The sequence below is a fragment of the Parus major genome, chromosome 2 (assembly GCF_001522545.3).
Source record: "Parus major isolate Abel chromosome 2, Parus_major1.1, whole genome shotgun sequence".
Taxonomy (NCBI): Eukaryota; Metazoa; Chordata; class Aves; order Passeriformes; family Paridae; genus Parus; species Parus major.
The window spans coordinates 139132871-139150566 of NC_031769.1; the positions used below are offsets into that span (position 1 = coordinate 139132871).

At 42.8% G+C, this 17696-nt stretch overlaps 2 protein-coding genes across 9 annotated transcripts in view; one reads left to right on the forward strand and one right to left on the reverse strand.

The window, feature by feature from the left end:
- Positions 1-474: 474 nt before the first annotated feature.
- DERL1 (derlin 1) lies at positions 475-16674 on the reverse strand. Of its 2 annotated transcripts, none has more exons than XM_015617296.3 (8): positions 16343-16674; positions 14249-14360; positions 10981-11045; positions 8398-8424; positions 6348-6443; positions 5642-5694; positions 4377-4487; positions 475-3318 (listed from the first exon to the last, which is right to left on the reverse strand). In XM_015617296.3, exons 1-8 carry the CDS (start codon positions 16493-16495, stop codon positions 3180-3182), a joined length of 756 nt encoding a protein of 251 aa, XP_015472782.1. In that variant the 5' UTR covers positions 16496-16674; the 3' UTR covers positions 475-3179. The 2 variants fall into 2 exon arrangements, with proteins under 2 accessions (XP_015472782.1, XP_018861128.1); XM_019005583.2 differs by lacking the exon at positions 16343-16674 and adding an exon at positions 15935-16190.
- Position 16675: 1 nt separating this feature from the next.
- Positions 16676-17696, forward strand: part of TBC1D31 (TBC1 domain family member 31) — a 23892-nt gene continuing 22871 nt past the window's right edge. For 6 of the 7 annotated variants that reach the window (XM_033512429.1, XM_033512430.1, XM_033512431.1 and 3 more), the window contains exon 1: positions 16676-17248. In XM_033512429.1, coding sequence (XP_033368320.1) covers positions 17172-17248 — 77 coding nt within the window. In that variant the 5' untranslated portion in view covers positions 16676-17171. The remainder of the gene's footprint in view (positions 17249-17696) is intronic. The other variant, XM_015617287.3, reaches the window with a different exon arrangement.

Consider the following 17696-nt stretch of genomic DNA (forward strand, 5'->3'; position numbering starts at 1 on the left):
CTACTGACTCCATGGAGCTGGAGCAAAATCAAGAGGCACACACTTGCCACACTCTTCCATTTAGTATGGACCCAGCTTTTCCAGTACAAGGAGCAAAACTAATTCACATTGCTTTATGTACCAAGTCCATGGTTTTCTTTGATGCCACTATGGTAACAAACAGGAAAAGCACAGTCAGATGAACACTGAGGGCTGGAAGAATCAGAGGATGCCCAAGGTGTCCCATCTCCAAATCAGTTACAGTAAGAGCCTCAAAAGGAATTCTGGCAGCTGTGCATATTAGTCTGGACAAAGAGGGTATTGCAGAATTCCAGGCTTACCTCTGGAAAAGTGATCTGTATCACTCCCACAAAGTTTGAGGGTAAGTAGAAGGATGCTTTCTCCCAGATGACAAAGGATTAATAATCAAGTATATAAAAAAGAGCTGTAAAACAGTAATAGCCCAGGAAGGACACAGTCTGTCAAAACTCATGGTGCAGAGACAAAGAAAATGCTTTTATGATTTTGCAACTGATCAGAGAAGACAAGACTCCCACCCAAAAGCAGGTCATTTTCATGAGTACTTTTATCAACAGCAGTAGATGGTGTCACAGTGCAGCTGTCAGACAATACCCATGGACCTGCAGATCACAAGGCTTGTCTTAAGCTGAAAAACTATTTAGCAAAACAAAGACAGTAACAGAGATTAAAATTTTAATTTAAAACTTTGCCAACAAAAATTGATTACAAAAAGGGAAATTATCTGTACAAAATAAGAAAGGAGGTACTCATTTTAACAAGAGACTGCCATTATAAATGTATGTGGGAGGACAAACAGCAGTTCAGGTCAAGTGACAAACTGAGAAACAAACAAACTGAGTTTGTAATATGGAATTCTGAAGTGACTTTTCCATAAACAAAGTAAATTGACCTGAAGCAGCTCAGAAGCTAATCAAGGTTTATAAGAAATCTATTTTCTTTGCAAACCTTTTCCTCTTAATTTAGAGAAGGAGGACATTCTAGAAAGCAAGACCCCATGCAGTGCAGTGGGCCAGTACGATGCCTTTTGATGTGCCTTCTCTCACTCAAGCCTTCCTTTGGGCCTTCTGTACAGAAATATTCTGCACTTTGAGTGTGCCAGGGGTTTAACTGAGTCACAGACTATTGCATCTTCACTTACAAGTTGGGTCCTGACTCAAAATGAAGACAAATGCTTTGGAGACTCTGATATTCCTATGACTAAAAACTCCTATCACAAGGATGATTCTCAGACTATTCAAGTCCACATCAAATAACAGCTGTTGGTCAACAATAAAATCTGTATTTACAACACTGCACTCCTCTTTTCTACCTACCATTTTACACAAAGAAAGAGACAAGAGCATCTTTAGAAACTTATCACCAAAGAGACAAAAATGGCAGGTGATTTCTAAACTCTGTTCCTGTAAATCTTAAGCACACAGTTCTACATTTCTCCATGAGCCAAATCAATATAACAGAGTTGCAGTGAAGACAGGGAACATACGTTTTTTAAAATTTCCAGTCTGCTTATTTTCCACTCAGCTTAATATCAATTAGTATTTATAAGTTTTTATACCTTCAGAACCCAAGTTTAGTGAAGAAACAAAATAGTAATAAAAATGTATCAGCCCAGATTCATTTCACCTACTTACAGTTACCTGAGATACCTAAGTTGGGGCAGAACAGCTTTCTGTGCCCCACCTACCCAGTACAACAACAGACAAATGCTAAAGGGCAATTCTGTCAGACTTGAAAATTATCCTAGTGACAACGCTCCTCCTCCTTCAACTACAAAATAAAAAGTGAGCAACTACATTCTGACTTGGAAGTCTTGGTTAAGATTAAAGTAACTGCCTTCTTAGCTGAAGTGTTGGATTTATGTAAACCTAAGCCTTACTTGCTCACTAGCAGCTCCCAGCTAGGGAGGTCAGGGACAGCTGTCTTATAAGAATGCCATGAGACATGCACAAGTCCTCCTTACAGCTGGGAAAACTGAGATAAGTAAGAAGTTTGCTCAAGAGCATGCAGTGAGTCAGTAACAAGCTGCCATTACAGCTTCCTGGATCTTAGCCATGTGCTCTGCCCATGGGAACCCAGAGCAAGGCAAACTACTGTACAGAATCATTCCCTTTTCCATGTCAAGAATTTTTACAAAAAAAAGTACAGATACTAGTAAACAGCGTATGCAATTTCTTATTTGACAATGAAAGAGTCCTGCAGTAACCTGTTATTTGTATCTTCACCCTGCCAAAGATTATTTCCAGCTTTGATTCTTAAGAACATCTTAAAGCTTTTAAGATGAAGTTGAAGATTCAGTTAAACAATGCTGCAGTCAGTACCCTAACCACAACAATGTTACATTTTCTAGTTTAAGCAGTATTTATGCTACCCAATTTGGCAATCAAAAGAGAAACCTTGAAGCCAAGAATTCACAGATCTGGGGGATGGTCGGGGATTAAAACATGCCAGACTTCAGTTTCATCAGAACAAGCTTTGTAACATGCCATGAAGAGTTCAGAGATTTCAATTCTGTATGTATCTGTTATTGCCATTTCAAACAAAGGCCCTCTAATCCTTAGCCTTGCCCAGCCCATGATATAGCAGGTAGGACAAATTCTGCATGGCAAGATACAGCTCTGCTCAAAACACAGTTTAACAACAGAAATTAAACATTTCAATTTGCTTTATGAACGCAGCAGAGAGATATCACTTAAATAATGTTTCAGAAGACCTTGGGACTTAAGCACAGCTATGGAGAAACTCAGCTTTCTAAACTTGAGGGCTTGCTTGAGACATCTGCCTCACACTAGATTCTTACTTTACTGTGGTCAACAAAGCTTTTAACATACCAGGCAAGACAGAACACCACTAGCTTGTTCCATCACATCATGGAACAGGACAGCCAATGGATCCTGTTGCGACAGACAATACTGTATAAAGAAGGCTTATTTTTAATGGCAGAATCACACTGGACACTACTGGCTAACCTGGAGCAAGATCTACATTTTTTCCTTCTGGAGTTTTTAATTTGCTCTTGAACCAGAAACATTCTTTCTTTCTAATCAGTTAAATCCAAAAGTACTACAGAGAGCTCAGTTCTTAAGCACTCTCTGCACCAGTGGTCGGTTCTACGTCCAATCGAAACCGAAGAGTTGCTGTTTTCCGAGGGCAGGAATTCTTCACTGGTCCCCTAGCCGGAAACCTTGGCCCCAGTTATGTCTTCCACCACCCTGCTGATCTTCTGCAGCCCTTCTCATGCTGGCCGGAGGGACACCAAAGCCCGACACGCCTCCTCTCCTGTTTGGCAGCCAGCGGTAACTAGGACAAACCAGAGCAGGAGTTAGAGAAACAGCTGTACCTTGTGGGTAAACACCAAGGCTGTGCTTTCTTCTTTCCCAGGCACTTTCTCTTAGCTGATACACCTTGTAATAAAACTGGCTTTTCCCAACAGAACTTCAGAGAATGCTTTCTAAATCTAAGCCCTCAGCATACTGGCTAAAGGCAATACTGGGAAGCTTCCGTCTCTGGGATGTGTAGGGTAACAAGGGAATTGCACAGAACCAGTAAGATTGAGAGCAGTTTCAGAACTGTTACCACCTTGAAAGACATTTTTAAAATCAAACCTTGTCTTCTAATCTTTATGGAAAATTTTGTTTACCAGATGGGCTTGCAAGCACAGAATTAGAATATAAAGCTTCCCTATTCATTGAAACTTGTACAGAAAGTGAAACTGTAATTTAACACTTTATGCTATGAAAAGGGTTAACTGGGTTGCTAACTCAGTTTGATAGAGAAGGAATATTTGCAGCCCAAAAGGATGTGAACAAGGGCAACTGAATTACAAACTTCAGCTTCTGATAATAGTATTTCAATTCAAAACAATGAACATTTATCAAGAAAAAGCACTTCAACTGTGAGGGTGACTGGTACAGACTGTGAAGCAGAACAGCCTGAACAAGTCTACATCACTATCATTGTTAAACATTGCTGAACTGGTAGCTGCTGTAATGATACATGGGGATATAGAAAACAGATAATTTACAGGATAAAACTTCTTTTATATACCATCTGATAACTGTTAGGGAGTTCTCTTCACTGCAGCTCAATTCAACAGCAGAACTAAGATATTTACTCTCACTCTTAAGAGTGGCTAAAGACATAAGCCAACCCAAGGGGCAACGAAGAACTCTCACATGGGCCATTTACAAATAACTCAACAGTTTTTATAACTCATCAGCTCAGTCAATATGAGAGTCTGAAGAAGGTTGACTTAGCAAAGTATTTTACACTTTACGACCCCACCAAATATATGTCTTATGAACCATACAAAAAACTGCACCAAAGAAATAGTGAGGTAAAGAATCAAGTCAGCTTACAGGAACTGAGGTGTGGACAGAAAATTCCTTCCTCCCAAATCCATTGGATATTTAAACATTAAGAAGAAATACAGGTGTCCAACCAGATTTCCTATCAGCTCATTGATGACTCTGTAAAGCAAAAGAAAAAGAATGGTTTCACATGCTGTCTTCTCTAAAAATAAATGAGTGACAATCTTCTGTTCACCTGCCACCAGGCTTTGCCAGAGTCGTGACACATAAAACATTTCCCTTCCCTCAGCATTTTGCAGCCACTTCTTCAGAAGGGCCAACCTCCTGTGCCAACACATCAACAGTCTGTTCCACCCTCCCTTCCAAGTCTTCTCTATGTTCTGTATTCAAAACACAATTAAATATTTGTTTACATTGGGGAATCAGACCATATAGTGATTAGTGCCCAAAATAATCATCTGCAGAGCTAGAGAAGTTACTGCTGTTTTCAGTGGACAACCTGTCTCCTGCTGTACTGAACTGCTTTGTTCCCAGTTTTGTAAAAGCACTGCTGACTGGAGGCCCTTGAGTATCTTCTGTCATGCATAGAAACAGCAGGTACCTAACAGCAAGCAGTTTTCACAAGTGACGGATGAGTCAGTAGGAGGCACAGCCAGAAAAGGGAATTCAGTTTTGCTGTACTATCTCCTGCTTTTATAACTCAACCAGAAACTTGTTTCTGTCACTAATTATGTTACAGCGGCACCAAGAGGCCCCAATCAATGCAGAGCTCCAGTGGGGGGCCCACACTGTGTACAGAGGGGATTTCTGCATCATGGGGTTTTAGACAAATAAAAAAAGACCAAAAAATTCAACAAGTGCTAATATGGCACACTGTGGGCTTATTGCTATTTTCCCTTGTTTAACAAACTGAAAAAAAGAGATCAGATTGGACAAGCCTGTGAAGAAAAAAAAAGTAATAGCACTATCAGGAGTCAAGCTAAATTTGTTTCTAAAACCAGCAATAATAGCTGGTTCCAGGGGATGACATCTTTCTTTAGTGTGTTACTTTCTTCATATGGAGAAGGCTTAATGCATAGTTACTAGAAAACACACCAAACTCTCATTACTCTCCCCTCACCTACGTTCTATTCTCACATGCACATCTCCTCTTTGTTTTTATGTTAAGTGACCACCAAGTGACACTGAGCATTATCAGTCAGATTATACAGTTTTAAGCTTCTTACTTTAATATTATTCCTAAATTCAGCAGCAAGTTAAATAGCTGTAAAAGCTTTTATAACTTCCAATTGGCCATATAAGTAAATACATACGATCCACCAATGATGTAGTTGAATCCCAGAATAACCCATGGAAGGTAACAGGCCTGAAAAAGAATGCAGTGGAGAGAATAAGTACAAGTTAAAGATGTAAATCTGCTCTCAGCTTCCCACTGGACTAATAAGCGTGATCATAATCTCAATGCTTTAGCTATTAACACAGGCCCCAATCTCTTAACTTAAGCAGATTCAAGCTAAAAATTAGCAACCACTAATATTTTCAGACAAAACATACTCATTCAAACATTATAAGCAAACATGCCTTTTGCACCCTATGTTCCACAGCAAGTTTGCACCTGGATCAAAGTCCTAAAGTTTTTGATTTTGAAAAGGTCTAGAAATTATCAAAAGCGTCTTCTCTACAAGATCTGACAGAAACAGCCAAGGTCACATAAAAAAAAAATTTAAAATACCAACATTTTGTTACTGCATTCAGCTTTTATCCAGGCTAATGTTTATCAGGAATATTTTCCTTTTTTTCAGACTGATCAATTGTCAGGACATCTTTTCAGTAGAGACACACTGAGTGATACCACATGGAAGACTATGAACTTTGTCTTTGCTACATCTCAAGGAGAATTCTGTGTGAGAGTACAGGACACCTTTTTAAGAGTTTTATATTTATACCTGTATTTTGCCCCTCACCCACTACACATGCACCTTATGGGCAGAAATCTTTCCAATATGCTGTCTAACATACCTTAAATCTTGTTCCAAACCAAAATGATACAATCATGTCTCTGTTCAGCTGGGCCCACACATAAAGTACTGACATGATGAGTGGAATCATCAGCAACTGCAATGGATAAAAAAGTTACCATTACTTTCACAGAAGCATTAGAGACTCAGGCAGAAGGAGCTATGTTTCAGAAGTGGTTTGTAAGCATGGTACACCACTAAAGTCTTTACAGATTGCCCCAGAATATTTTCCAATATGTGCCCTGGATCTGTTCAAAAACTATTGAGAAAGTTAAGGAGAAGAACCTACTTGGCCATTCTCCTTTGCATGACCATGCCAAAGCAAAGGCCTCCAACCTGTGCCAAGTGAAAGAGCAGCTGCAGTGAACTCTTCTGCTGGTACCTACACCCACAGCAGTGAGCCCTGTACCACAATCACTTCAGGGCACTAACCCAAGCACTCTCACCTGGGGGCAGGCTAACATGCCAGGTGAAGTGTTATCCATCCAACTTCCTATGTCCCATCCTCCTGAGAGCACCACAGGGGGAAGGTGCTCCAGTCAATCCCTGTTTCAGGCTGTCACAGCCAACCCTGCTAGAGCCTGAAGTTAACCTGTGCTCCATGCCAGGAGCTGGGGTTGTTTCAAACACTTCTTTACACTGACTCTGTACTAGCTGATTGGACTACTTCTAGTGAAAGAAATACAAAGCACTGCTTTAGCTATCTGCTGATTTCTGAACTGAAGGCAGACTGCACCAGCAACATTCCCATGAACCAGATGAATGCCATAACCAGCTCCTGTGTTTGGCAAAGAGGTTAAAACTCATCCCTTCAGGGGTGCTGCTGTTTAATAGATTCCACATTAAAGCTGGCATCCTAACATTAGTCCAGCCTTTCACAAGCCCCATGGTGCACTGTGACTCCTCACACAAGAACCTCAGGGTCTTTATTAAAACCCTTTTCATTTTACTGAAAAAAAAGCATTATCTAATATCTGAACACATTTGACTTAGGAATAGTGGTCTAGCTGTCCTACTCTATCTTCTGAATTTCAACAAAGGCCACTCAAGACAAGTAAAAAACCTCTTAAGAAAAAACACTTTTACATCAAAAAACAGACTCTTCTTTAATTCTTTGTATGCAGATAAAAAGAAGTGTATGTACCCCTAAAAAATACATGAATCGACACAATCAGTCTAAAATTTATATAATGTGTGGGTAACTCCAGCATGCTTTTCAAAAATTTGTGGTATCCTCCCCACAGAAAAGTGTAAATATAAAGTTATGGACAGTCCTTATCACAATTTACTCAGAACCAGAGATCACTGGTTTTGTCTACCAGGGAGCCAGAGAAGTAATGTAATAAATGCTAAGATAATTTTGTATGGAATAGTACAGATATTGGTGCACTCTTTAGGTGTTGGAGACAGATGAGGATGAGAATAGCAGAGGCAGACTCAAGACATCCACTTACCTGACACTCTGTTACAAGCAAAACACACTTCCCAATTTTCACCCTTAGTATTTGGGGAGATAAGAATTATTTCACTGAAACCAGTTTTTAAGACCACTATCTTAATGATTCCTGTGAGGATTTTGTATTTCATAGCTCTGGTCTCAAACTAAGCCATATTTTTCACAAAAAAAAAAAATTCTGTTGGCAAATAAAAGGCATACTGAACTGAATTTGAGAAAATTAATAAACCAAAGAATTATTTTTAAGTAGAAAAGTAAGAAAGCAGATCTACATTTATTAAAAGAAATAGTGCATAGGTGACATCTTGTGTCACCTTTAGTAAAGTCTGAGCACTTCCTGACTGCACAAAGACACAATTTTCACTTCTTGGCTCCCTAACCAAGTTAGGTGTGGCAGTCAGATCCAAGCTTGTCTTCAGCTGATGCTAACCCAATGTGAAAAATTAACAATACACACACAGCAGTCCATTCTGATATAATCTGAACAGCCCAGATTAACTATTTCTGCAGTTAAGTCAATAATGCTCTCTATAAAGTCATTAAGTAGTCAAAAAGTTTTGTAAAATTAATACCTATGAAACTGCACCACACTTACCTGCATGTCCATTACCAAGCCAGTTATCTGTCATTTCACCATGAAGGAAAATGCAGAAAAACCTGACAGACTACAACAATAAAAAGCTGCAGACACACGGAACACACATTCAAAGATCTTTAATATTCAAAATTAATACTATGCAGTTTTAGGTTAAAATTTCCAATGATCTAGAGATGAATGAACTTAGTTTCAATAACTGCTTTTTGGCAGCCTTTCAAGTTCCCACCTCAAGTCATTACCCCAAGGGCTGATGGGTGCACTGGCTTTTCCTCCCTGATGAAAATGGCTAGCTACAGACCCAATCAGTCCTTGCATAAAGGCACGTTAAATGACTGGATTCTTTCATTAGTTTAACACTGACATTTTGGTTTTCTAACTAAAGAAATACCAGGTCATTCAAAAATACCAGTATATTGCCAATGAGTCATAAAGAAGAATTAATTTCTTAAAGTGCATCAATGCAGGCTCTCAATATCCCTCTCCCACCCTGGAGCTCAAAGAACCTGTTGTGGTGACTGCTGAGTGGAAATAATCACTGAGTGATTTTAATACAATCAGGATGCTTTTAACAGTTCATAAATACATATAAAATGAACCCAGCATTTTCCCAGATCAAGCATCCAGGTTGGTCCTTACATCACACAGGGAACAAGCAACTAGAAATTTTCAAATGACCTGTTTGAAAGTCACGTCACAATTAGATTAATTAAATGCACACAGCCAACGACCTGCAATAATAAAGAAAACCTTCATCTTTGTAATAACGTAACTAAATGCACCTTGTTACAGCTGTGGCTGGACAGGAATAGCAGGAATAGCAATTCCCTCCACATAGTGGAATGTAACTAGAGATAATGTATTGATAAAGTATTTCTACACATCAGCTCTCCTGGCTGTGTCTGGTTCACACCAATGTCACCACTCCCTTTTTCTACCTGCTGTGCCACTGCAAATTGCTACAAGGAGACAGCAACAGCACAAACAAAATGGGAGTATCTCCAAGGATGGAGGTTCCACACCCTCTCTTGCCAATCATACCAGTGCTTCATTGCCCTTACAGTAAACATTGTCTTTCTTACATTTAAATGGAATTTCATGTGCTTCATTTTGTCGAGCTCCAGACCTCTCAGCAAAGACACAGACCCCTCAGAAAAGACATAGACCTGTTGGAGTGGGACCAGAGGAAGCCCACACAAATTACTGGAGGAATGGAACACCTCTCTTTTACAGAAAGGCTGAGAGAGTTGGGGGACAAACTCTTTAGTAGGCCCTTTTGCAATAGGACAAGTGGTGACAGTTTAACCAAAAAAAAGGTTGATTCAGAGTAGGTGTAACAAAGGAATTTTTTACTATGAGGGTGATGAAACACTGGCACAGGTTACTCAGAGAGATGGTGTATACTCCATCCCTAGAAATATTCCAGGTGAGGTTGAATGGGGCTCTGAGCAACCTGATTTAGTTGAAGATGTCCCTGCTCATTGCAGGGGGGTCAATAACCTTTCAAGGTTCCTTCCAATTCTAACAACTGTATGATTCTATGACAACACCCCAGGCTGCACAATCCCAGCCCTCCCAGCCTCTCATGTGACAGATGCTTCAACACTTCCATCATCTTCATGACCCTTCACTGGACTCTCTCCAGTCTCCCTTGTACTTGGGAACCCAGAGCTAGGTGCAGCCCCCATACCAATCTCAAAGGCTGAACAGAGAAGAGCAATCACCTGCCTCAACCTGCAGGCAATCCTCTGCCTAGGGCAGCCCAGGGGCTGGTGGTCACTTTAGCCATAATGGCACATTGCCAGTTCATCGTCAACTTTATGTCCAGCAGGACACTCTCAGGGCCTTTTCTGGAAGATGCTTTGCTTTGTCAGTCCCTGGTCTGTCCTGGTGCCTGAGGCTGTTCCTTGCCAAGAGCAGGACTCTGCAACACCCTTTGCTGAGCTTCATTCCTGGCCAGCCACTTATCCAGCCTCTAAAGAACCCTCTGAATGATAGCATAACCACCTGGATTATCAACAACTCCTCCCAGTTTTGTATTCAAGATCTAAAAGAAAATTCAGGTGCTACAGCAGAGCTCACAGAAATGTTTTCCAACATTTCCAAACCAACAAGTCCAGCTTCTTCAGAAAGTTGGCTCTGTGAAAATATCACAACACTGCTTTCACAGACTCAGATGACTTGTACCCAGCAGATAAAGGATCTCTCCATGAATTTCAGGGAATGGCAGTGATCAGTCCTTTTTGCACATGGCAGCTTGAACACACTAAATTCAGTGCTAGCCCACACACGAGCAGCTCAGCAAAGCAAGCCAGCCAGCACCAGGGACACTCACCCAGCATATGCTCAGATCTGTGTAGGCAGAGTCCCCACACTGCACACTGGTGTGAGCACATTAAGTGTTCTCCCTGCAAGGCACTCAGTACCTGTTCAGGAAGGCTACATACTTACAAACTCTACAAACTCACCTGGGAACATTTGCTACATTTTAAAACTCTTCCTTGATAAAAACTGGTCTTTGAACATATTTCAGGCAGAACTAGAACCAAAATATTTCTCAAAGTTTGATGATGAGAAGGATACAACAATGCAGATCCAGTTAAACAGGAGCATGAACATGTAATCTGCTGGCCTTCCATCAAAAGCCCCTGAAAAGAAAAGGGATCATTATGAAAGGCACTGAAATTTTGATTAAAAATTAAGACAACTTTTATTTTTTAGAGTCTAAGAAAGCTCAGTTAATAGCAGTTGCTTTGCATGCAGTCTGTGGTCTATGATTTTTTTTTTTAATTTTAAAAAGCCTCAGAATAGAACAACCTACGGACTGAAAAATAAGACATTCAGCCTACTGCATTAGAGCACAAGCAGTGTCTATACTCAAAAAAGAACACAGACTCTGGAGGTAAATAGTTTTAACTACATAAGACCTCAAAAATGGAGTTGGACCCCATTGTTCATATGAAACTGCAGGTTAGAAGCACAGAATAAGGAAACACAAGTGCACAGCAAAAGCAGAAATACCAACTTTAATGACTGAGTCATGTGCAAACCAGCCCTTACTTAGGCAAATTGCATCCTCTTTGCATCATCTCATCAGACCCAAGACATGCAATGGTTTTTATACTGCAGAAAATATTAGTACACATGACAAGGAGGGTACACATGTGCAGCACATTCTGCTCCTTCTGAGCTCTACTGCTTGTCTAATTCACCATTCCAAACGTGTCAACTTTTTCAGGACACTGGAAACAAAAATAATAGAGTAACATTCCCTGCAGGTCATATTAAATGAAATGATCTTTAGATGCTCAGTTGAGTTTGAGATCTGACAGAGACAAGGACTAAGAAATAGCCCCCTAGTAACTCCCTGCAAACATGAAAAGCTGAGGGTCTCAATCTTGCTAACTGTGGCAAAAGGCTGACAGAAACTTCAGCATCTATGCAAGATCAACTTTAGTTTTACTAAAGTATCCCATCAACTTTCATATAAACCCAGGCATGAAAGGAAAGCTTGAGAATATTGCTGAAAAAGACCCAGACCAGGGCGGGTGAAACACAGTGACAGCAGGAATCACAGTGACACACACTGTACATCATGGACAACCTGAATTACATGTTCCTAATTAAACATCAAAATGCCTAGAAAAAATGCCACTGTTTCATGTGAGCACTTCTCAGCTTCATACTGCTTTTAATATAAGAATACTTAAGTATTCTTAAAGGAAGAAAATCTACTTTTAAGCATTAGCTTTTTAGAATAGCCTATGTAAAACAAAATTATTAAAATACCATACTGTTTAAGTTCAGCCATGCAAATTGCATGACAGGAAAAAATACACTTTGAAAAATATATCAGAAAGTTTTAAAGTTGTAAAACTACAGAAATTGAAGGTTTTTTCCCTACTGTTGCTATACAACAAATAAAAACAATTAAAGAGAAGAAGCTGACTAAGGCTGTAGAAAGCCAACTCGGGAATCCATCCAAAACAGGAAGAAATCAAAGCTATTATTATTCTACTAATTTTTTTTGCTTCTCATTATCTATGAGATTGCAAATGAAAATATTAGACAAACCACTTAAGTTGACTTTTTGATGAACATCTAAGCAAACTGGACTACAAACTGCCAGAAAGCTCGGCACAGGTGAGCTATCTATCCCATGGGTCCTTCCATGAGGCCTGGGGAATATTCTTCCATCTGGGAAGAGCTGCAGACCCATAATCTCATCATTGATACAGCTGGGAAGTGAACTCTGCATATTCTGCTTACTCTGTTGATATTTGTTATGTTCTTATCCAACCAAAGCAAAACAAATGCACATCAATCTCCCCTTTCTATGGAAGTTACAGGTCAGCCTGTTTAGGAAAGCACAAACACAGTACAAAACCATACAGATATTTCTGACTGCTAAATTTGAAGCTGGCAGGCAGCAGCAGTGTATGCTCAAAAACCATGCACAGTGCTGAAAATGGAAGTTTCACTTTCTCAGTTTCACAGACAAAAGGAGGCACAGACCAATAGGGACTTCCACCTGTAAACGTTATCAATAACTTATACACCTTCCAACACAGAAGAATTCAGGTCTTTTTCACAGAAAGAAGGGTAAACCTAACCAAGGACTTCATCTATACTCAGAAAAATTACTGTAATATAACAGCTATGCATTGGTTTAAACAACACAGATTACTTCCCAGTTTCAAAATTCAGATCTGTTGTACAGCAGAAATTTACCCTTTTCATGAGATTTGTGGCACAAACACAGACAACTAGAGCATTTTGAAGTATATGTACAAATAGTGAGGTCTTTTAGTTTGCATAATTAACCAGGAACTCTTACTACACCTATCTTTGCTCAGTCAGAACTGCCAGCACTCTCATGTGCTCATAAACTACTGCAGAAAGGCTCAAAAGGAAGTAGGAATAATTTCTAGCTATTAAACTAGTATTTAACTTTCACTAAAAAAACAACCAAATATAATCTGGCACCACTCCTCCCTTTCCCCGCTACTCTTCCTAAGACTTCAATGTGATTCCACAATACTCTCTGGACGGTCTACCAGGGATCTCTTCTCTCTCGTGGGACTTCCCAAACATCACCTTTCAATGCATTCCCCTTTACATCATCAGTTCCAAGACTCCATTAGAACTATACTAAAATTTTTGTTCACAAAGGCTTTCAGGAGACTGGCTTTGCAAATACTTTAATTATTTATGTCAATTGAACCAATTTTTAGGTTTAATGAAACCAATTCTAGGTTTAATGAACTAGGCAATGCAAAGGGAAAGCAGTTTTGAAGCTACCTTGTACCAACAATCCCTTTTTTAGAGAGAAATGATCTATTATCTGATCTCTTTTTTTTCACCTAATTTTTCCCCTTAACTGAAAAATCATTCTAGTCTCTTAACTCTTTCACATATCTGTTAGGCAGAGACTAGACTTCCTTTGTAGGAGGTATCTCTCAATTCAACACAGACAACAGAATAACATAAATAAGCATCCCTATTAAAGCAAGAAAAAAACTTATGTTATTTTGTCCCAGTGGATAAACCCATTATTACATTATACTCTATCATCCTTCTCTGATAAAAACATCAGATACAAAAAAACAGAGGTAAACACCATCTTTTAATCTATCTCACTCGCTTCTTTAAATCCAGCAACTGAAAGCCCTCCTACTGAAACAGGTCCAAAGTTCAGATCCTAAATGGCCAAAGGGAAGGAGCCAGCCACAGAAAATCAGTTTTCAGAGCAGTTTCACGCTGACCAACACAAGCTAGCACAGAGATGAGCCATCTTTTATCAGCTCCAGGCAGGGTTCACCAGATGCATACAATTTAATGATCAACATACCTGTTTCTAATCGTGACGAATATTGATACAAGAAATACAAATTCACCAAGTAGAGAAATCCTGTTCCAGGTCCCACTGGGAAGAAGAAAGTCGCCGTTATGGGCCGCCAGATCTGTCCAGATCAATAGAGAAAGACATATTTATAAACTGCAGAATGAACTCATATGCACAGGCTTTTTATTTACATTCATTACTTGATAATGAATGAAAACTTGGAACATCAAGAAGAATAAAAATAGCCCAAGTATCGATTGCTGCTGCTTCAGCAGCTTTTATAGTTGTGGTGTTTTTTTCAATCCAGTAAGCAAAGCTATTAACACTACACCAGAAATAATACACAACTCTTCAAACTGCTTTCCATCACATCTTTGCAGTAGTGAGTCTTAAATGCAGTGCAAAAGAGACTCATTGGCAAGGATGCTACCCCGTTTAAAAAACAGTCATACAAAATCCATTCTTCCCTGTTGAACAGAGGCCCAGGAATTCACAGCCTTTAGTGTACCATTCCAGACAGCACGTGCTATTCTGAGCGTTTGGGATCTGTTCTGGGACAGTCTCCCAGCTATGAGTATTGGGCATAGCCAACTGCATGGCAGCACATAGCAAGGACAGAAAATGTCTGGTCATTCACAAATGAGCTCTTTAAGCAGCAACATTTCCAAACTGAGTATTAGGATCCTGAACATCACAGTTCAAGAAGGAACAACAGAACTAGAGGAAAAAACAGTCATTTATGCTACTAAATTTTGAGAACAATACATGACTCAAGGTACAGAGAGAGCCATGGCTTTAATTTTTGTTTCTTCAGTGGAGATATAAGAGATGATCTAACAGAAATTTAAAAATTTAAACGTCTTCTCTTCCTTCATTTTCGGCTCCTCCAATGAGTGCTCTCTCCCAGCTCTGAACCTGTAACATCACAGTGCAAGGAAGAAAATGTCCAGTTTGAGACCACTTTTGATGTTGCTATTGCACCCAGAAATACCGCATGTCTGACACCACAAGACATTGGTTGTTAGCTTACATGGACCACATCTAAGCACAGAATTTGACAATCCCAAACAGAAGCTTTTTCAAATTCCAAACCAGAAGGTGCACTCCGTTACAGAATCACAGAGCAGGTTATGTTAGAAGGGACCACCCTCCCTGCTCAAGCAGTCATTCTAGAGCACATGACACAGGATTGCACTCAGACAGTTCTTGAATAATTCCAGTGAGGGAGATTTCCACAACCTCCTTGGTCAGGCTGTTCCAGGGCATGAAGTTCAGGTGGAACTTCCTGTGCATCAGTTTTTGCCCGTTGGCATTTGTCCGTTCTGTGACACCTCCCTTCTGATACACAGAGAAACTGATGAGGTCCCCGCTCAGTCCTCTCTCCTCGAGCTGAACAGGCCCAGCTCCCTCAGCCATTCCTCATTAGAGAGATGCTCCAGTTCTTGGATCACCTTTGTTGCCCTCCTGCTGTACCCACCCCAGGAACTCCAGGTCTCTCTTGCAGCTCTGCCTCCAAACCTCCTGGGCCAGCCGCAGTCTGGGATGTTTGCCCACCCTGTAAGCCCGAAGTTACAGCTCCCAAAGTCACAGATGACACGGAGCTGGGCAAGTCACCACAGCCACAGAGCTCCTTGGCACAACAACCAGCGTCCACCAAAACAACTCCCACAAAAAATGTAGTTAAAAACACACCAGAATGAGGCACAAGACGAACTACAGGGCTCCCAGGGGCAACAGCCCTCCTTCAGTCGCCCTGGCAGGGACGCGCAGCCGGTCACCGCCGTGGGAACCCTAGGCCTGCGGCAAGAGCATAGGCTAAATCTGGGCCCAGCCCGCAGGCCCTGTACAGACTGAGCGGGAAGGCGGCTCCACTCCCGCCGGAGGGGTTCAGGCCACCCCGGTGACCCCTGGGCGCTGTCTCGGTACGCGGCGCCTCCAGCACGGCCGCGGAACCGGGGGAGCGGCCCTGAGCGCAGTTCCAATGAGGCCCAACACGCGGCCGTACACTACAACTCCCAGAAGGCCGCGCGCGCAGCCAGTCACAGTGAGCTACTGTGCGGGTGCCGCGGTGCGTGCCGGGAGCGGTAGTGCGGCCCATACCTGGAAGCGGTGGATGAAGGCATCAGGCCAGAGGAAAAGGTTGACGGGGCTGACGAGGCCCAGCTTGCCCACGAGCGGCACCGCAATGGAGCCGGCGAACCAGTAACGCGTGATCAGAGGGATGCTTCGGAACCAGTCCCCCAGGTCCGACATGTTGCAGTCGCGCCTGGCCGCCGCCGCGGCCTCCCCACGAACCGGCCGCTGAAGAAGAGACGAGACTTGGGCTCAGCCGCTCCCGCTGCCCGGTCACGGAGGGGGCCTCGAGCCAGACGTGGCGCCACCGAATTCGGCCGAGCCGCCGCCGCTGCTTCCGGCTCCGCCCCGGTCGCCGGGCGTCCCGCCCCGGGGGTGGAGCGGGAAGCGAGCCGCCTCTGGTGGGCGAAGGGGCTATCGGTTCGGCCTGCGTTCCCTTACCCGAGAGGCGCCTGTGCTGCGGGGGGCGGGAAACAGAAGGGAACCGGCAACGAGTCCTGCGCCTGTGACACCCTGCAAAAGCCATGTTCTGAGTCACCTACTGCACTGCGTTATAAACACATTTGCGTGCGAGGACGCGACGTTTTTACTTCACTGCCCAGCGCTGGCCGCGCTCCTCTCCCCCCGCCCAGGTCCCCGCGCTACGTCCCCAAGGGAAACTACAATTCCCAGCAGCCCGCGAGGCCGCAGTTGGACCGGTTCCATTCGCCGGTATCTAGGGGGGAGCGCTCGCCCCCCTTCCGGCTCCTCCCCATTGGTGAAGCGGGAGCGGGCTGTACCACGCGTGCGGCGCCCCCCGGCGCGGAGCGTGGGCGGAGCCCTGAGGGCAGAGCGGGAGCGGCGGCGCCGGGCGGGGATGGAGCGCTGCGATCTGGGCGAGCGGCGGCAGGGGCCCATCTGGACCCGCAGGGCAGGGGCGGCCGCACCGCGGGGGTAACGGGGCCGGGCTGGGGGGAGCGGCTGCCCGAGAGGAGCGGGCGGACGGGGCAGGGCCGGTCCAGGCCTGAGCCTCTGCAGGGTGGTTGAAGGGGCAGCCCGGGGATACCCGGTTAGATAACGAAAGGAACACGTTCACCTTGACTTACAGAAGCGCTGCGGTTGGAAGGGGCCTCTGGAGATGCTCCCGTCCAATCCCGCTGCCGAGGCAGGGTCACCTAGAGCAGGTTACATAGGAACACGTCCAGGTGGGCATGGAATGTCTCCAGAGAGGGAGACTCCACAGCCTCCCCGGGCAGCCTGTTTGGTGCCCTGCCATCCTCAATGTGAAGAAATTCTTCCTCTTGTTGAGGTGAAACTTTTAGTTTAAGGTCATCGCTTCTCGTCCTGTCTCTGGGTACCACCGAAAAGAGTCTGGCACCATCCTCTTGGCACCCGCCTTTGA